Source organism: Cheilinus undulatus, linkage group 10 (assembly GCF_018320785.1).
Source record: "Cheilinus undulatus linkage group 10, ASM1832078v1, whole genome shotgun sequence".
In the NCBI taxonomy this organism is placed as follows: domain Eukaryota; kingdom Metazoa; phylum Chordata; class Actinopteri; order Labriformes; family Labridae; genus Cheilinus; species Cheilinus undulatus.
In genome coordinates this window covers 44,728,830-44,750,576 of record NC_054874.1, presented here as the reverse complement: position 1 = coordinate 44,750,576, position 21,747 = coordinate 44,728,830, and the positions used below count along the sequence as shown (strand labels likewise).

The window sequence follows — 21,747 nt, the reverse complement described above, 5'->3', positions numbered from 1 at the left end:
AGTAGTTAGGCTATGTGTCATGTATGCGGGCTGGCCTGTGGCTCTTTCATAGCATGTCAGTGCCACTCTCTCAGCCCTGTTTCTGGCTCTGTCCACTGTCCGATCTCTCAAATAAAGGTAAAAAATCCCAAAAAGGAAACCAATAACCAATCCCCGTATATGGCCCACTTGCTACAGGAAAATTGTTCTGTGCTATGAGGTTATTTCATGTTGTTGCACCAGTGGGATAAGAGATGGGAGGGAGACAGAAGTCTGTGAGCATGTGGAGCAGTTCCAGGTATGCATATGTGACTTTAAACTTACAATTCACCTGTCAAAGGCTTCAGACCAGGGCTGGGCTTGGTCGCAAATTAGATTAAACCTGCTGCAATTTTCAAATCAATCAATCAATCAATCAATCCTTTATTGATCCCCCGGGGGGGAAATTGCCTTTCAGTTACATCCCATCCAAGAAACATAAAAAAAGACATTGACACATAACAGGGGGAGGACAGAAGTTGCAATATTTCTTTAACTTGAAATGTGTCAAAATACCAGTTTAATAAATCTTTCTAGCAGTGGCAGAGATTTTATGCACATTATGCAAACATTCAGCTGTCAGTTTTTTATAATGGTTTACAAAAATCATCTTTATTGTGTTCTATGTATGTTTTTCTTATCAAAATGAGTGACATAAAAATGATAATGCCCTTAAAACAAGTGACATCACATTTGCAATAGGAGCAAAAATAGTTAGCTCATTCTGTCTAAAACTGATGAAGTCTAGCATTAATTCATGAAAGTCATACTCAAGCTGCGATCAGCTGGTAGTCAGCCTCGCCTCCTCCACCCTAGCCGCCTCCTTTATAGCTTAAAGCTTGTTGTACCCCATATTCAGATTCATGCTACTATGGATTTACTGCTTCGGAAATAATTTTATTGATTTTAATACACATGGTCTTATTTATGGAATCATTTATTGCTTGAATTTGTCAAAAAATATATAAGATTAACCCCAGAATAATCCCATGTTTAATCACAATAGCAATATTTGGGGAAAAAAATCGCAATTGGTTTATTTTTGCAAATCATTCAGCCCTTCCTCAGACTTGACCTGGACTCAAAATTTGAGACTCATGCCCACTGTTTATATATTTATAGCTTATATTAAATCCAAGCTCAATGTCAGCCCTTCTTATCATGCAAAACTTTCTGCACATGGAGCATGCAGAGTACAAGTAGCCTGTACTGACGGATAGGGCTGGCTCAGGTTATGCACTATACAGGAAGTCATCACATTTAAGAGGAACATCGCCTAAAACAAATCCCAAGTGTTTTTATTAAGCCCCATAGAGTCATAGAGTCTGAATGGTCTAAACACTATTCAACATATTAGGTTGCTGTAACACATTTTAAAGAGGCTATTTTTTTAATTGATATGGATGTGATGCTCCTTGAGGTTTTGGCTTGAATTTTAGTGTGCCTTGGGCAAGAAAGTTTTAAAACAACTGGGCTAGACGGCCCTGATACAAGTATCAGCCAGCATAATTTCCTGTTCCCCTCTGTGTCACCTCTCACTCTCACTGTCGTGTGTCTCACTCGACCACTTGTCTATCACACATGGCCCACCTAATTTCACAGTCTAGGAAATGACAGCTCTCAGTCTCTTCACTAACCTCTGGTTGAAGGATTATTTCTGAAATAACACATGCTCTCTTCATTGATATCTCAAGCACCTTTGTTTGTTTTTTGAGCTAAAAGGCATCTTGTGCTACCTCTGTAGCATCAGTGCTATGGGCAAATAAAGTTAACATACAGCCCTGAAATTTTACTAATTCTCCAAGGCCCGTAGATAATACTGATCCTTGAAGAATAGGGTTTTAAAACACATAGTTAAAGAATGTGTCAAAACCAGTGCTAATAGTAAAAATATCTGAATTTAACACTCACAAATCCTCCACCAAAGTTGCAACACTACACAAACCAACTGAGAGGTGACTGGAACAACTCTAATACTCTATTTGTCAATAGATTCTGATAGCTGTGAAAAAAAACTGTTTTATTTCAGTGGTTTCTATGAAAAATAATCTAATAATATTTAAATGGTCTACCTATACAGGGACATAGACATTTGCCAGCAGGTAGTTATAATTTTGTGTAACTTAATCTTCAAAGAGGTAACTAATAAAGATGACTAGTGTAAAAATATTTGTCGCTAAAGGAGCATCCATGAAGAAGTATGCCCTGAAAACCAAACTGTTAGTGATTGATTGGATCTGACGGATGCAGGAGATGGATGCAGTCAGGTTGGCTGTAGTTGGATTTGACATAAACATGAGATAAAGTGAGTACAGTTTGACACAAAGATCTCTTCAGTGTAAAACGGAGTCAGAGAGATGTGCAGGAGCAGAGTCTGACAGCACAGCCGTCTCCTCGGGCTGTCTGTCTGTACTCAGAGCGATATCTGCTTTCATCACATGAAAACTTCTTTTTAGAAACGCAGACGTAGACGCTCTCTTTGAGTTTCTCCTTACTTTAAAAGTTCTGCCTGACAGAGATGAATGGATTTTCTCTGTGTGATCCACCTTACAAGAAGGTCTGCCAGTTAGCAATGCACAGCAGTTTCTTTGGATGATTAAAAGCCTGAATGAACCTTCTACAGCAGGAGATGACATAGCGTTTTAGACTATTTCTACTGCATATTTATATTAATAAGTTATCTCAGGTCATCCATACGTTTATTTATTAGTTTATCTGTTAGGATCATCACTAGTGCACAGATGTGCTGGTGTTCAAACTGAGCATGGGGGAGGGGAGAATGGGGGAAAAAGGCAGATTTTTTTTAAGATTTACTGTAAATGTTTAATGCTTTTATCAGAGAAATCAAACAGTGGATGCCCATTTCTCGGTTTTAAGTGTTTATCAGAGTTATTGTTGCCTTTTTGTCAGCCTGGACTAGTGTGGTTATTCCACTCTAACCTCTGCCATCAACAGGGCATTTTGGTTGCTCACTGATTTTTTCTCTTTTCTGTGAACTCTAGAGATGTCTGAGCATGAAAGTCCTAGAGGATCAGCGGTTTGTGAAATACAGATGTGTCGTCTAGTATCTCGTGATTCGATTTGATCTGATTTTCATTAAAATCGATTGAATGGATGCGATTCACAACCCATTTCCTATTTCTCATCAACAGGCAATTATTTCAGCATCTACTCCAGTCTGCTGTGCACTAGGGCTGATTGGTTTGGGAAAGTAATCTAATTGCAGTGTTTTTTCCCCTGTATTGCGATTTGATTAGCGATTATTCCTTAAGTTCCTCATCTTATGTATGTTCCAACAAACACAGACAATAAATCATTCTATACTGTAACCAGCACAATATGAGAGTGAACAAGGGCAAGTGAACAATTTTTAAAAAAATATTTAATTGTGGTGGTTTTGACTTGTATTGCAAATTGGATAAGAATTATGGTATTCAAGTAAAATTTCAATGTTTATATCATCCTCAAATGTAATCAGAAAAATGAAGAAAGTAGGATTTTTTATAGACTGGGTCATGAATGACTGCATGATATGTAATGCATGACAGTTTGACTCATATTTCAGGTTAAGAAATGTTGCAACTTCTGCGATTTGAAAATTGCAGCAGGCCATGCTGTGGTTTAATCTGATGTTCGATTAATTTCCCAGCCCTACTGTGCATTAAAGAACTTTTAATTATTATTTGACATTAAAAATCTTCAAAAAAAGTATTGTAGTTGATGCATTTTTAAGCACATTTTCATCAGCTAAATATATTAACATTAAAACATAAAGAATAGCCTTAAAAAGAGACAATATGAATTTGCAAAATAATTGAATATAAAAGAATATGTGGTCGTTACCAGGAAATGCATTTGTGAGAAACTTGTCAGTGAAAAGTGATCATAAATCCAAAGCCTACACTGTTGACAATACTGCAGGAGAGGAGGTGTTATGTTTTAACACGTGACTGTGTTAACTGGTGACTTGAGCTGAAAGCGTCAGTGGTTGATGTGGTTACTACATTGTTAAAACACTAAATACTGCCCATCTGTCTAATACATGTGAAGAAGATATGACTTTTTTTTTTTTTTTTTTTAACATGTTTTATTGAATTTTGAACATTTAAGAGGAAAAAAGGAGGAAAACTGAAAAGAAAAAAGAAAACGAAAAACACATGACAGCAAGTACTGAAATAAGCAGAGTATAAACCAAGTGGGATCAGACAATACATACAAAATAAAACGAAATGGTCAAAATATCCCTATAACAAGCATGATGTACTAGTACAGGCGGTTCCACGTAGACATTTCTATATCACTGTAATTGGATATCAAATGTGGTTCAATGAATCCACAAAGCAGGAAAGGTAATAAAGCACAATAAAATAACCTATTATTAAAATAAGATACACATTAGAGAACCTCAAGGATTTTGAAGAGTACATGAGGGGCGCCAGTTTACATCACAACATCCCTTCTTTATTAAGTCTGTGATGCAGTCTGGAAGATAGTCAAGAAAGGGCCCCCAAAGCTTGTCAAAAGACTTCTCATTTCCTTTCAACCTTGAACTTAAACGCGTTCCATCGGCAAAACTTTAAGAATTTCTCCATGCCACTGACTGATAGTTGGAGGTCTGGATTTAATCCACTGAAATAAAACACATCTTCTTGCCAAGACAGTAAGCTTGCTCAAAAGTTTATGTTGGACATTTGTCAAACAGAGTTTCTCACTTGCTATGTTTAAAAGAAACAAACTGGAATTTACCTGTATTGTCTTACCAAAAATAAGATTTAATTCCTGTGAAACTTTTACCCAAAAATCATATACTTCAGAACAGCTCCAGATACAATGAATGTAAGAACCGACCTCTTTCTTACACTTTATGCAAAGGGGAGACAACTCAGGATAAAAGGTATTAAGGGATTGGGGTGTACGTTGCAATCTGTGAAGGATTCTGTACTGACTTTCTGATATCCTGTTGCACAAAAAAGTTTTCCCTACGGACTCTACAGCATCAGACCAAGCCTGCTCCCCAAACTCAATCCCAAGGTCCCTCTCCCATAAACGTTTAGTTTTGTTGATGTTCAATGTCTTGAGAGACTGTAACTTCCTATAGGCATGGGATATGAATTTTTTATTGAGGCAAAATTGTAACAAAAATGAATCAATGTCAGAAGCTTTAGGCAAAGTTTCAGGTAGGTCAAGGCTGCTGATGAAATGTCTCACCTGTAAATAACCGTAAAAATGTTTAGAGGGTATGTTATATTTGTTTCTGACTTGTTCAAATGATAATAACTTATCAGCTTCAACCAGATCTCCAACAATCCTAACACCACAATCACACCAGTGTAGGAAAATATGTGCACCCAAACCAGGAGGGAAAGCCAGGTTATGGATGGTAGGTTGTAGAACAGACGAGGACCCTTTTCTCTGCATAGATTCAGCAATCCTCTCACAGGTTTTTATTGTATTCATTCTAATTGGGCTGCTTTGTACCTCAGCTGGAAGAAGAGATGATTTATTTGTGATGAGACCAATACAGATAAAGAGGGACAGTGCCAGGGGTCAGTATGGGTCTCCTGCTGGGAATCAAGAAATTGTCTCAGCCAGTCTGACACTGTGCACATGTGGCATGACCAGTTATAAAAAGTTAAGTCCAGAGTTGACAAACCACCTCTCTCTCTTGGCAATTTCAGTGTTTTAAGACTGAGACGTGATTTTTCCCAGGCCAGATAAATTTCAAAATAGCTTTATCAATGTCAGTGAAAACTGATTTAGTGATCCTCAGTGGGAGCATGTGCCTTGGGTACAGGATTCTTGGGCGAATGTTCATTTGAATGAAACGGACTCTACCCAACCAAGAGAGAGGGAGGTCATACCACCTAAGAAGATCACTTTTAATGGCAGAAATAATGGGAAGAAAATTCATTTTAAACAGACTGCCTAAATCGGCTGAGACCCTGACACCTAAGTATGTAAAGCCAGAGTCAGACCACTTAAATGGAAAGTTCAACAAGGTACTTTTGTCCCCAAAGTCTCCCAAAGGCAAGGCCTCAGATTTGTCATAATTAATTCTATAACCAGAAAAGCTGCCAAATGCATCTATAATTTTAACAAGGGCAGGAATAGACATTTCAGGCTGAGTCATAAAGAGGATGACATCATCCGCATATAGGGCTAGCTTATGCACAGTTCCAGCAAGACATACACCAGAGATATCTTTAGAGCACCTTACAGCCTCTGCAAGCGGTTCGATAGCCAATGCGAAGAGAAGCGGGGACAGGGGCATCCCTGCTGCCTCGTCGTCCCAGTTTAAAGGCGTCAGAGGCACAGCCATTAACCAACACTCTTGCCACTGGGGCACTATAAAGCAGTCTCACCCATTTAATAAAATCAGGTCCAAGTCCGAATCTTTCAAGCACATCAAAAAGATAGTCAAACTCCACCCTGTCAAATGCTTTAGCTGTCCCAGAGCTACACATAGGATTCTTTCTTGAGTAGAGCGAGCATATTGTATTACATTTAAAAGGCGCCGAACGTTTGAGTGTGAAAACCTATTTTTTATGAATCCTGTTTGATCGCGTTTTATCAAGGCTGGGAGGTGGACCTCCAACCTCCTGGCAAGAAGTTTTGACAGCAATTTACAATCCACTCCTATCAAGCTAATTGGTCTATATGAAGAGCAACAATCTGAGGGCTTATTCTTCTTTAATATAAGAGAAATATTGGCAAGGTTAAGTGTCTGGGGTAAAGTTCCCTGTTGAAAAGATTCTGTATACATTCTAGTGAGTGGATCCACTATTATTTTAGCCATTTTCTTATAAAATTCAGGGCAGAACCCATCAGGGCCTGGGGCTTTCCCATTTGGTAAGAATTTAATTGTATTTAACACCTCCTCCTTAGTGACTGGACCACATAGATCTTCTCTGCCCTCTGCCTTTAGAGTCGGCAAATTTAAATGATCTAGAAAACTGGCCCTGTCACTGGCAGAATCATGGCATTCAGGAGAATATAATTTTTGGTAAAAGAGTTTCATAATGTTAACCATATGTTTAGTTTCAAAGTGTTTAACCCCCCTGTCATCTTTTAGTGAAGGTATTATATTGGAATCCACCCTACCTTTTGCCAAACGGGCCAGAAGTCTTCCCGGCTTATTAGCGGATTCAAAAAGACGGTGCTTAGCATAAAAAATGGCCATTTCTGCTTTATTGGTAAGAAGATTATCAAGGGCTGAGCGGGCAGCATCTAGCTTCTTCAGAACTGATCAAGATATGACTTTTAATGAAAAAGCTCCAGTTTTCTGTTTTCATTTCTGTTATTGACCAAGATGCATTTGGAAGAAGTCACTACTTAGCGTGGTTACTGACCGTAACACTGGTGTTTGACATGAAATAGACAGCATATATCCTGTTATTTCTGTAGTCTGTGTTGATCGGCAGCTGTTGGCTGATCTATTATTTTTACTCTAGGTGAATGTGTCTGTATGCAAATCCACTCAAGATGTAAAAGTAGGTTTAATTAAATTGATTCTTTGGATATTCGTGATTCTGACTTGAGCTGAGTTATTTTTCAGCCCCTTTATTGTGAATTAAACAACCACTGCATATTCACAGCCACTTAAATCGTCTTTCTTCTCCTTTCTGACATCAGTTTGAGCTTCAGCACATCACCTTGACCATGTCTGCATGCCTAAATAAACTGGCTGCTGCCATGTGATTGGCTAATTAGATATTTGCTTCAATTAAAAATAAGAGCAATTGCAAAAGGGATGCCTCAAAGCTGAAAGTGAGCTGAGTATCGCTGAGTTCCTCGGTTTCCTCGTTGAGCCCTGTGCAGACGGAGAGGAAAGGACTCCCTGCGACTTGTTAAAGATGTTACTCACAGGGTGAAGACAAAATGAGTCATTCAGTTACTCAACACGTTTCTGCACAGAGAATCACGGCTTTCAACATCGTTCTTCTAAAGTATGAATCACACGCTGAGCTCTCTCTGCCTGTTAGCCTGCTTGTCTGACGCTGATCCTGCTGCTACATGTCACGCAGAGGACTCGCTGTAAACCAGAAAGTCATCATTCGTTTTTAAAATTTTGTTACCTGCTTTATTCATAATCGACACCAGGCCTGCAATGGTAGAGGATGTTGTCCAATAATGATTCATTTTTTAGCCCACTCTCTATGTCAGTGCCTGTTTGTTAAAGTGATCTATGTGACAGTGGAGTTTTCTTTATCTTATTTTGACATGAACCACTATATGCTTCCTTCCTCTGAGGTTCAAGAAAGTTCTGTGTTTTTCTTTACCATCACATTATACGCTTCTCTCATATCTCTGCTCTCGTTGCCTCTCTGTGTTTAAGCAACATCTATGATGTTATGCAACTTACCCTTCAGCATTTTCACTGTAATAGTAGAGCAGCACGAGGACTGAGCAGGAAGTGGGGCATGGTGTTACCCACTGACTGGCTGGGCAGATTAGTGGATGAAGAGATTATCTTAAACCTTTTGGTGAAGGAATTTCCCGGTCACTCCCTGGAAAGTCTGCCTTTTCGTGAAAGTGGAGCACACTAAAAGCGAGACATGATGGCGTGTCTTCTCTCTTTTTTATTAACAATTTAAATATATAAAATATTTAAATGGGCATGCTGACATGAGCACATCTGATCCCCAAAGTCCAATTAGTTTGACTTGTGAGCGCTCTGTACCACTCAAGCACTTTACACTTCCTTTGGCCTGGTACAGCTAGAGGAGGCGGGCTTTGACAGGGCACAAGCACCAGCACAGACATGCAATGTGGCCTGAATGATTTTCAAAAATAATGTATTTGTGATTTTTCTCCCTAATATTATGATTGCAATTTAATATGCGAGTATTATTAGATTTCTCATCTTATGTATTTTTCAAAACACTTCAAGCAATAAATTAGTCTATACTATAACATGCATGTAGTAAGGAAAACTCATCATACATTTAACCATTTTATTGCAAAATGGATATGGAGTGTAACTTGGCAGGGAAGAATCTGCTTAAAAGATACTCCCTGGGTTAGTCAAGCAGCATGCTTTGACTTTACAGGGAGTGCATATGATGTCTATATATATCCATTTATGACAATGTGTAATGAAAACAATGAAATTATTACATCCATAGTTGCATGAATCTAAATATGAGAGTGCAACAAGCTTTAAGCTATAAAGCAGGAGGCTGGGGTGGAGGAGGTGAAGCTTTGCAGCAGCATCATGGTTCATCAGCATTGATGCAAGCAGGGAACAGTGAAAAGTGTGTCGTTTAAACGGACTGCTGTGTTGACATTTGAATGATTGCATAATGTACATAAAATCTCTGCTACAAAAAAATGAATATATCAAAATGGTATTTCGACAAATTTCAAGTTAAAGAAATATTGCAAATTCTGTGATTTATAAATTGCAGCAGGCCATATTACAATTTAATATAATTTGCAATTAACTGCCCGGCCCTAGACATGACTGTAATCAGTTACTTAAAATTGCCATCTTGCATGATGAGAAATCCAGGAATGTTAAAGAGCCGTATCTCAAAATTAGTCACAAACTCAGTAAAGTCGTAGTCATGCTCTGTGTTGTTCTCAGACTACCCTTCTTGTAAACAAAGCGATGCTTATGTCACATTATGACATTTTTACAGAAAGGTTTAAACTTGCTTTGCCAATGTCAGAAAAGATTCATGGTAGACTGACTCAAAATTCGAACAAGAACTTGCATATCTATTTCTCAAATGTGTACAGATATAATAGGAAAACATTTCTATGAGTTCGCAGTCCGCATTCGTACGCATTTGTGGGTTCATAGTCAGCCTTATAAAAGCAGAATTATTCTAAATGTAAAAAACTGCAGTGTTATTGAGAGCAGTCTGGATGTTGTTGTCGTCTTGTTTGAGATGTGACTGTGAGTTTTAATCCTTCATTTGTGTCTCTGTTCTTCTGCAGAACCCCGACATGCTGACGAGGAAGATAAAGCTGTGTCACATCAACGCCCACATCACATGTCGTCTGTGTGAGGGCTACCTGATTGACGCCACCACCGTCACCGAGTGCTTACACACATGTAGGTCCCTACTCTCGTGCAGACTCTCTTTTTTGTCTTGTTTTGTTTTCCTTGCTGTCAGCTCTGTTGTTTTTATCTCCTTGTTTTCTCCTTTTCTCTCTTTGTATGTTTGACACCTCGCTGTGTTTGTCTCCGGGGTTTTTTCTCAGCTCAAAAGGTGTCGCCTTCAGGATTTATCCCTGATGGGGAGGATCCTGGAGGCAGAGCGATGCCTCTGTGATCCTTGCAGCTTTGTTTCAAGCTTTGTTTTTGACTTACAGCTCTGCCTTTAGTCTCTATCATCCGTCATGTCAGCAGCTATAAAATACCTGGTAGGTCTGATGGTGGAATAGATGGATTTTTTCTCATTTTTTGTAGCTAAAAATCAACCATCTCTTTAAACAGGCTGTATTATTTCTCAGATAATGGCGCTGAATACATTTATGTTGTTTATTTTCATTGACTGTTTTGAGAAGGAAACAGGATCCAGAAATTACAGTTTTAAAACACAAGGAGAAAATCAAGTGAAACTGTTGAGTAGATCAGAAATAAACATGGCGAGGCCTCATAGAGCCAACCGGGGCTACTAATCAGTTTTCTTTTACAGGAAACATTTGATGAAACAAAACAATGAAGACATTTCAATGGAAGCTGCTGCCAGTTTGATCAGAGAGCAACTTTGAGTTGAATTGAATCCAAGTTCTTTAAGCTGTGTGACTGATTCATGTCCAAATATTTTTATAGTAATGAAAAAAGGAATTTTACCTCACTAATTTTGCTCTATTTAGGAGCTACAAAGACCTTCACAGGAGCGAGAAAGGCAGAAAATAGAGGAAATAAACACTGTGCACAAAATAATGTTTACACAGCTGGAGCTCCAACTTAAATTATGGAGGTTTAAAAACTGTTTTAAAGCTTCTCTGTGGGTTAGTCAGCCCAACAATGTCTTGTGAAATATCTCTTTGTCTTAAGTCAGATTTATGCTTCTGTCTCAACTATGCCGCTGCCTGCACAGCAGGTCTGTGTAGCTCTTAACCCCTCTCAGAGGCCAGCACATGTAGCCGACATGCTCCCCATCAAAAATGTGATTATGCATCGAAACAACACTGATTGCAAGCCCTGTGATTGGTCTGCTGGTTAGCACTGATGACTTCCAGTCTTTTAGGAATATCAACTGGCATACAGTTTGCACTGTAGAGTGGGATAAATGGCTGCAGACAGCAATAAAAGTAGCTGCTGATGTTCAAAAATATCAGTCTCATCCATGCATTTCCTCATCCATGCTTTAGATTTAGACTCAGGCCTTATATCTCTTCCATCTAGTGGGATGTTTCCTGCTTAACAAGTGAAGCCTCGTTACTCTCTGAATCATCATCCTAGGTAGAGATATTAGCATCTGCTAAGTGAAAATGAATCTGTTTCTGTTACAGGTACTTCACAATCTGATATTAGTTGGTTTTCAGGACTTAAGGAGTCACTGAGTTGAAAAAGCCTTGGCCTGGTTACCTCATCTGTGACCTTAAAAGGCTTTTAATGCTCACAGTTTAGCTCCACAAGTCACAAGCTCCTGTTGTGAAATTATGATTATGCAGTTCTGCAAAAGATTGAAGGATTTTGAGCCCCAAGGCAGCTGACTTGTGCAGAGTTTGGAGTTATTAAAACAAACTCTTCACATTTATTCCTAATGCGGTGCATTTGTGTTGATAAGAATAATCAAGTCAAACTACTGGCGACCAATCAGTCGCTTTCTTGATTGCAGGAAAGATCTGAACAGCTCTTTGTCCATTCAAAGGGAGAGAAAGCTCCCTTAGCCAGAAATGCTGTTATTTGTCTTACAGATACAAAACAGTACTTTAGCTTTTTTTTTTTTTTTTTACAAAAATGTAATTTAACAACTTTATTTTAAAACATTTATGTCTCATCTTTAAGCATTTTTATTTTAACTTTTTTGTATTTTTTATATTTTGTTCAGCATGTGTTTTTAAACATCCATCTCTCCAAGGCAGTAAACTATTTAGTTTCAGTGATAAACTTATTGCCAATACGATCTTATTTTAATGCTCTACCCTCTTATTTAGTGGGAACTATGAGTTTGCATCTATGCAGTTGATGCAGGATTGCATACTCAGATCATCCTCTACCTTCAGCCTTGCCTGGTAATCTTTTTTAGTCATTGTTGGTACAAAAAACCTGCACTCACACAGGCTATCTTAGTGTTCATGGCACTAAAATTCTCAGTTACCTTCAGTGACCAAAATTCCTTCTACTTCCTTTAAAAGTTAAACACTGTGGCCACTGAGTATCGTCAGGACCAATGCAACTTTAACAGTCAACTCTACATTAACTGTAATTCTGTCCAATTTTCCCCATGCACAGCAAAAGTTGGCAAAGCAAATCACCTTTTTGTGGTTTATGGTTCCACGCCTCCCTTGAAGTCCTGTTGCGCCCCCCAGGGGAGGCCGCCTCACACTTTGAAAACCACTGCTCTAAAGCTTTGACTGGTGAAGACCAGGTCAGCAGTTGTAGTCTGCAGAGGCTCTCCCATCTCAGCTGCTGAAGCTTGTAACTCTTTCAGAGTAGTCATAGGTGTCTTGGTGACCTCTCTCACTAGTATCCTTCATGCATGCTCACTTAGTTTGTGATCTAGGCAGATTTACACATGTGACATATTCCTTCCATTTCTAGATGATGGATTTAACTGAACTCTTGGGGTTGTTCAGTGCCGTGGAAATGTTTTTGTATCCATCCCCTGACTTATATCTTTTAATAACCTTTTCTCTAAGTTCCTTGGAGCGTTCTTTTGTCTTCATGGTGTAATGGTAGCCAGGAGTACCAATTAACCAGTGACTGGACCAACCAGACACTGGTATCTTTATGCTGCAATCACTTGAGTCACATTCACTGCATGCAGGTGATCCCACTTTCTCTAATTATGGGACGACTAGCACCAGTTAGCTGGACCTCTGTTGAATTAGGTCAGTCAATTTGAAGGGTGTGAATATATATCCTGTCACTTATTTTACATTACATATTTTTGTTTACTTGATATTTCTTTGTAGAAATCTGTTTTCATTTTGACATTAAAGAGTTAAAAAGCCAGACTGTATTGACCATGGCTGATTAGGGTAAAAAGGTAAAACATCCAAGGGGATGAATACTCTTTTATAGACACTGTAAAGGACCATTAGGTTTGTCTCTTATGAACCCAGACAGTGTAATAACTCGTGTCTCCACCAGAGGGTGATGCTCCCTCACAAATGGGAGCTTTTGTGTCCGTCTAGTCGAGATGCCCTGATTCCTCCTCTCTCTTTAAAAAAACGAGCCTTTGTAGGAGAATTGAGACAAAGAAGAGATTCTCATCACGTCATTGTTTCAGCTGCTTCGACAGATGGAGCCGCTCTGCAAAAAAACAGAGACGACAATAAAAGGTATCAGAGGAGAAGGATTTATGGGAGCCTTTGTGATGCTGTCAGACTAAAATACATTCTGCATTACGCATAAGGTTTCCCAAGATGAAACATAACACATTTCTTTTTATGATTGTTTTCCTTGAACATCTGCAGAATCTTCATTTCCTCCCTCAATTTGATTTGTTTTTATAGGCTTTATGATATTGAAAAATTAGTAAACTGAGAGATTTTATGTTACTGTTATAGTTTGAAGTTTCCTGGTCTGGAATACTTTAGAAACTCCTCAATTTCTAAATAAAACCATGGCAGATCTTTGCAGAAGTCTAACTTGGAAGCCATGGGCGGAGATAACTGGTAAAGGGTGTCAGAGCCATAACTATAACTATAATGGTGACGTAACAAGGAAAGCAGATTCTGAAAGGATCATCAGATTTCATGTTTTCAGACCACAGACAAAGGACTGGTTTTCTTTATTTTTCATTTTGTGCATCAGGAGATACTCCAGACACCCAAACATGTTTGCCATAATACTGAAGAGATGAGGTTTTCATAATTTAAGACCCTTTATTATGCAACTAGTGCCTCTACATCTAGCTGAGGCTGCAAAGAATAAATTCACAAATATTGCAATCAGAGCTCAACTTAAACCAATATTTTTTTAAATAATAAGACTGATTATAATCCAAGTGTTGTGCAGTTACACAAGCTTAGTTTCAGCAGCAGGTACTGCAGGATTTCTCATCTAAAGCATCTGAGAATGTTAAATATCCCTCAGTTTAATTGTTACCCCCAGGCTTTGTGATTAAACCTTTACCTCTGAGAGTGACCACATCTCCCCTGTGTTTTTCTTCATGTGTCTTCAGTCTGTCGAAGCTGCCTCGTGAAGTATCTGGAGGAAAACAACACGTGCCCCACGTGTAGGATTGTTATTCATCAGAGCCATCCACTGCAGTATATCGGGTGAGTGAGGGAGCCGCTGCAGATCGCACACACACTCTCACAGAAACACACACAGACACATATACACAGCGTTGTTTGTCAGAGGTCCGTCGGTGAGCAGCGAGCCGCTCACTGCCTCTGGGAGCATCAGCACAGCTCTGACAGTAAAGAATAAACTCTCTAGGAACAAAGTGCTGCTAGCCTTTGTGCTTTTTATTTTTGCTCTCCTGAAGAAAAAAAGCAGAAAATCTTCTTTTTCTTTCTGGAGCAGGGTGGGCAAGATGCAAGAATGCTAAAAGATACTAAAAGTTACTAAATGCTGCTGGTGATTGCTCTTTATCCATCCATCCATCCATTTTCTATACTGCCTATCCTGTTGGGATCGTGGGGGGCTGGAGCCTATCCCAGCTGTTATTGGGCGAGAGGCAGGGTACACCTTGGAGTTGTCGCCAGTCAATCGCAGGGCTGACTTATAGAGACAGACAACCAGGCACACTCACACCTACGGCCAATTCTAGAGTGATCAGTTAACCTAATTAGCATGTTTTGGTGGTGGGAGGAAGTCAGATTACCCAGAGAGAACCCACGCATGCATGGGGAGAACATGCAAACTCTGCACAGAAAGGCCCTGACCAGGAAGCGAACCAGGAACCCTCTTGCTTCTTGCAACAGCCGCCGCAACCCTGCACCGCCGTGCCACCTGTGATTGCTCTTGCATATTTTAAAAAATGTAGTTTTAGAGCTTTTATAAGATCAATTATTGTTCATTAAGCAATAAATACACTAACATACAAATACATAAATGCAAAGAAAGTACTGCTAGACCTTTTGAGTAGTCTTTCTCATTTATCCATCCATCTTCTTCTTTTGCTTATCCGGGGTTGGGTCGTGGTTGCCGCATGTCTTAGCCAATTTTTATTAACGTGATTTTAGAGTTAAATTTCTCTTTAATTTATGTCACGAATCTGTCTCAGTCTCCCTGCTGCATAATAATTGCTCATCTTTATTCTCTAAGCTGGCAGCCTGGCTTCAAATCTTTCTTCCTGCATGTCATTTCCCACTCTCTCTCTCTGATTTCATGCTCCATGCATTTTCAAAACTAGGGATGCTCCCAGGCAGCTATTTCCCATTTAATTTGAGCTTAACCAACTAGTCTAAAGAGAAAAAAAATACTGAGAAAACAGTCATATTCATCACAGGGTTGTTGTGGTTGCGGGTGTGATGTGAGCCTGACATATTCTAAGCGGTGTGGCTAACATTAGCGGCTAGCTTCGCCAGCCTTTGTTCGTCTTTGCAGATTATTGTGCTTTGATACGTGGCCTCTTTTTACTGCGGATGAGTAGTTACACATGAGTTCAACCTTCAGCAGCCAACATACCGCTTTATTTCCATTTATTACTTAAAAAAACTTTCACACTTTACTGTTCCTACTACAAGCTAACTGCTAAGCTTCTCATAGGTATGTCCGGTGAAAGGCTGGGGGACAGCTTAGACAGGAAGGGCCTTTAATCGAAGCTACAGCGGTGTCTAGTGGCGAGAGGTTCATTATAGTTTAAAAGAGCATTATAGACCGGGATTTAAAGCCTATTTAAAGCCTGTGTTCATATTTTTTTTAGGTAAGGCTAAAAGTCCCTGCTCAAAAAGCATCCTCATTTTCAAACCCTTGACTACATCCAGAGTCATCTCTCTCCGCTTAAATGTACAGAGTTTGGTCAGTGAGTTTCTTAGGAAGCCGTCTCTGCCAGCCTGAATCCTTTGTTCTTGTTCCTCCTCCCCTTAGAGCACTCATGCATTAATGTCTGATTAATGTGACGCACAAACTTAATGTGTACTAGCAATTTAGTCATTAGCGTCTTAACTGCGCTGTCTGCACGCTCATTGTTTTGCAGGAAAGGCTCCATTTCAAACACATTAGCTCCTCACACAGCAGCTGCTTTTGGACTCATTGTTTGCAGGAAATTGGAGCCGATGGAAAACATCACAGAAACAGATGACAAATAAACTCATCTGCCCATCAGGAAGATTGATCAAAGTTGATGTTCGAGACTGAACTCAAATCACTCTGAGACAAACCCTCACAGGGAGTTAACTCAGCAGAACTAATGTGCTTCTTGTACTGAGTTTGGATTTCCTTGATGGATTTTATCCAATTTTTTACTTGAAATAACTCTGCTTATGACAATTACACCAACACATCATAGAGAGCATTATTAAAAACACAGACAAAGAGCAGGAGCGTGTTTGTTACAGTTAAAAGGAGAGGGAAGAAGAGAGACAGTAAGTACAGGAGGAAAGCAGTGGAATATAATCTCACAAATTCTAATTACTTCACACGGATGCTTAACACATGATTAAAAACAATTAAAAACATAAGCTGAATGTAGAAGCAGCTTCTTCTCTGTCATCTTTTGCTTCATTTTAGATTGAAGGTTATTGAAAAGTGTAAACCTTTAGATTCTTTACAAGTTTTAATGTTGGATGCTTGACATAAAAAATGCAATAAGAAACATGAGGAACCAGTTAAAAATCCTTGATGTGCCACTTGCAACAGGTCACTCCTGAGGTTTCAGGTTTCCTGAGCCTCCATTCTCTCACTGTGGTTCAGTACACACAACCACAATCATGGAGAAGACTGCTGACTTGACAAATGTCCAAAAGACAATCCTTATCTTCCTCCTCAAGGAGGGTAAGCCACAGAAGGTCACTGCTGAAAGGGTAGGCTGTTCTCAAGTTCAGCAAGTTCAGCCTTCAGACGATTGTCAAACAAAACAGATTTAAGAACTTAGGGGAGCTTCACAAGGAGTGGACTGAGGCTGGAGTCAGTGGATCAAGAACCACCACACAGACAGGTCCAGGAAATGGACTACAAGTGCTGTGTTCTTAGTGCCAAGCCACTCCTGAACCACAGATGTCATCAGCCTCTGTTTTCAGATGAAAGTACATTTGTCTGGAGGAAGATCTGAGTGGCACAGACCAAGACCAAACCCTCTATGGAATGTTGACAGACAGAAAAATTCATTAGTCGCCATGAAAGTCCCTGTGAAATCAGAAACAAACTAACCTTATCTGTATTAAATTAATATCTTAAAGTCCACACAAAGGAAGGTACTTAATTGATGCCTCTCGTTTGATTCATTGTTGGGAGACAGTACTTATTTGTAGGACAGTCTACAGCAAAACATTACTGAATCTTCCATGCATTGCTTTCTTCTGAACTTAAAGAGAAAACATACGTCTATGGTTTGATAAACATAAAAACATAAATGGGTGATTTTTTAAAAAATGTATTTAACCTTCATTTTTTCCCAGAAGAAGTCCCAGTTTGAGATATAATCTCTTTAATAAGGGAGTAAAAAGCAGCATTAATTTCGACAGAAATAACCCAACACAGACAATAACAACCAACAAAGTCAGGAATCACTGAATTTGCACTAAAGTAAGCTGTGAGCAGTAAAACATGCACATCTGGTTATCATGGTTATGTAATGCTACAGAATTTACAGTCAGCAGACCCCTAAAGAATTAGAAATCTCATAGAAAATGCAGATTATTTCTGTTTAAGAGCTTAATAACCTCCATAAAAATCTGTTCTTTTCGTAATGCAAAGGTTTTCAAAAATGTCTTCACATTTGCACTCAGTTAATCCAAGCAGAAGATTTAAAACCTCCAGTTTTAACTGTGAGGATGCATTTCCAGCTCTGTCCAATAGAGGTCAGTGTTCTGCTGCTTTTTGCAGTGATGTTCAGCATCAAACAGGTGGAGACAGAATAGTGAAGAGAACATAGTGGCCCAATTTTCTCAAGTTTATTCCTCAATACTACAACAAATTCAGCACGTCTTGACTGACAAGCAGGAGCTTATTGTTGGAAACACTGCACACTGTGATGACAGACCTGAGCAGCACACATTGTGCTCCTGCTCCACCTGCACAGTCCCACAATAAAAGCCTCTTTGACACTAATGGTGCATTTCTGTGAGAGCATTTGAATACCTAATAGCAGCTTTTCCCAGCTTGACTCTACTCCTACTATGCTTAATTTCCCCTCACAGTACTTTGACAGTGCCTCCTCGTCATAGGTGAGTTTAGAGGACATTGAAGGGATAGTGTATATGGTTCTTGGTCTTTGCCACAGCGAGGAGACACTTCTGAAAAGTACATGAGCTTTTGGGAAGTCAAGAGGGATTTGATTCTCAATCAAGGGGCTTGTAATGGCAATTCTTTCTGACCCCTCAGTGACTGGCAGTGTCATGATGCCACATTTTAGTCTTAGCTCACTTGGCTCCTCCTTAAAGGTTAAAGGAGTAATCCTTAAAATAAAATAAAGGTAGTTTATATGTGTATACTAAGACATTTGTTCTTCTCAGCCAGCTTAATTTAAAAAGAAAACGAAAGAAACAAATTGTCTTAATTTTTGAAAATAACCTCATTATTTTATAAGAAATTGGTTTTACATTTATAGGGCTCAACATTTCGATTCCTCTGGTTAAGAAGATTACAGCAGAGACTAGAAAACAAAGCCAAAATAGCCTGCGTCTAAGAAAAAACTTCAAACAGAATAATAAATTTCAACAGATATCAGCACAACTGAAAGAATTTTTAGAATTCTATAACTATGAAGGAGGATGGGTGGATAGATGGATGGAAGGATGGATGGATGGATGGATGGATGGGTGGATAGATTGATTGATGGATAGATGGATGGATGGATGGATGGAGAAATGGATGGATGGATGGATGGAGAAGTGGATGGATGGATGGATAGATGAATGGATGGATGCATGGAGAGGTAGATGGATGATGGATGGATGGATAGATTGATTGATGGATGGATGGATGGATGGATGGATAGATTGATTGATGGATGGATGGATGGATGGATGGGGAGATGGATAGAGAGATAGAGAGTTGGATGAATGATGGATGCATGGAGAGGTAGATGGGTGGATGGATGGAGAGTTAGATGGATGGAGAGTTAGATGGATGGATAGCTTGATGGATGGATGGATGGATGGATGGATGGAAAGATAGAGAAGTAAATGGATGGATGGAGAGGTGGATGGATGGATGGATGGATGGAGAGTTAGATGGATGGAGAGTTAGATGGATGGATAGCTTGATGGATGGATGGATGGATGGATGGATGGATGGAAAGATAGAGAAGTAAATGGATGGATGGAGAGGTAGATGGATGGATAGATTAGATGGATGGATGTATGGATGGCTGGATGGAAAGATAGAGAAGTAAATGGATGGACAGAGAGGTAGATGGATGGATAGATGGATGGATGGATGGATGGATGGATGGATGGATGGATGGATGGAGAGGTAAATGTACTTAATGAATTTCTTATGTTCTGTGTTTCAGCCATGACAGAACAATGCAAGACATTGTCTACAAATTGGTACCGGGACTACAAGAGGGTAAGCCATGTATTTTCTATTTCCTAAATGAATGAAGATTTTTAGACCAATTTATGCAGCCAACTCTCTCATCAATTTGTAACTTTAAATTGTGTTTTTAAATTGTGTTTATGTAAACGTTCATTTAACTCTAACCAATCTTTTTCTTTGCTCTTAACTTCATATAAATTTTCATAAAATTTTTCTTTTCTTTGCCAGTTTTGTCATGACTTTGCATTGAATTTATTTTACTTTAATAAAATTTACCTTAGATGGACTTGGAAGAACTCTAAGATGACAATCACATGGTTGAAAGTATTTCCTGAAAGGATCATAAATCTCTCTGTATATGTTTATAAAGTATCATGGTTTTGTAAAGGCACATATTCATACATACAGTTAGAGATTCTATAAAGCGTCTTTAGTACACAAAAAATAATCCCACACACCGCTGAATTTTAAAGTTCCACTGACAGCAGTGGCCTTGAGAAAAAGACTCTTTCCTCTCTGATGTTGTCTTTTTGTCTCCTCTTTCGTGCAGCGGAGATAAAGAAGCAGAGAGATTTCTATCAGAAGTTGGGGATGGAGGTGCCGGGAGACATTAAAGGCGAGCTTTGCAACATGAAGACTCATCTAGACCAGCGAAATGGTACGATTTTTCCCATACACAATTCTTTTCTTCTGTCCAGGAAGCCAAAAAGATTATTATTTTCTTACACGATTCTGTGCTGGTGATGTGTCTTTTAAAAAAAGTAATTTCTCCAAATTGGCCATCCATGTAGTCCAGTTAGATCGCTGTCACATAAGACCTGAATTTATTTGGTTGAAAAAGACCACAACACCATGGGCCAGCATCATGAACCTGCTGGGAGATCCTTTGAACAGCAGTGTCCATGACTTGGCCCTGCTTGGTCTGATTAAAGCAGGCTAAATTTTGCATGTGTCGAAAGTGTCCTATTTTAACCTTCTTTGGACCAAGCGCTTAAAAACTGCTGCCACCAACTCCTCAGTTGTGTCAGAGTCTCTGCTTGTGCTATATAAAGAATGAAACCCCTCAACTCATGATTAGTAACATTAGAGGCACGGCCACAAGTAACAGCGGAAGCCATTAAACAGCAGAAATGAAGGCAATTTAACCAATCAGAGCGAGTCCCCGGCCTGCTTGTTGTGCACGGCGGCTTTTCAGCAGCAGCCTGCTTCCACGGTGCTGGTGTAAATGTGTGCCCAGAGGGCTGTCACGCTGGCAGGCCTAATCGCTCGCTTAATCCCCCTCTCTCTCTGATTTTGGTAATTAAGGCTCAAATGGAAGTGGCAGTGCTCTCTGGCTTCCTGGGCCTCGTCGCTCTGAGATAGGTTTAGCTACAGCACACACACTAAACACAAATATACATATATGTTCAGACTCGACGCTTTTTATGGATCATTTACAAAGACGAAGCAGAAATAGAAACCTGGCTGCTTTGCATAATCATATCTCCAACAAACACACATGAATACAAGGTCTCTAGCTGTGGGTAGTGCTAGAAGATTTCTGATGTTTGACACTAAAGAGAAACTTTAGAAATCGATGTGGCTGCATTTCATTTAGAGGCTCATTGACCAGGAAGTTTTCCATCCTGGATCAATACAGTTTTGTATTTTCTTAAGTTTTTTTCTCCCAGCTCGTTGACAGATTTCTCTTGGTATTGATATTGTTACTCTGTTAGTTCTGTGCCTCATGAGAAAGGCTGTCAAGTGGAGTGCAGTGGGAAATAAGTCAATTCTTAGGGCAACTGTCTGCTGTAAACAGCAGGAGTTATGTAGTTGATGATAATTCTACATTTTCAGCCTTTCTTTACCTGTAGATTTAGCTTTACAGTATGAGTTAAGGACATTTTACTGTTGGGCTAACATCATAAAACAAAACATGATAATTGATTTTGCAGGGGAGGTTCTTGGCC

General features: G+C 39.3%; 1 protein-coding gene across 2 annotated transcripts in view; it reads left to right on the top strand.

Moving 5' to 3' along the window:
* LOC121516714 (polycomb group RING finger protein 3) overlaps window positions 1–21,747 on the top strand; it is a 120,844-nt gene that overhangs the window by 59,671 nt on the left and 39,426 nt on the right. For both annotated transcript variants that reach the window (XM_041798115.1, XM_041798114.1), the window contains exons 3-6: window positions 9,961–10,078; window positions 14,331–14,427; window positions 19,773–19,828; window positions 20,349–20,456. In XM_041798115.1, coding sequence (XP_041654049.1) covers window positions 9,961–10,078; window positions 14,331–14,427; window positions 19,773–19,828; window positions 20,349–20,456 — 379 coding nt within the window. The remainder of the gene's footprint in view (window positions 1–9,960; window positions 10,079–14,330; window positions 14,428–19,772; window positions 19,829–20,348; window positions 20,457–21,747) is intronic.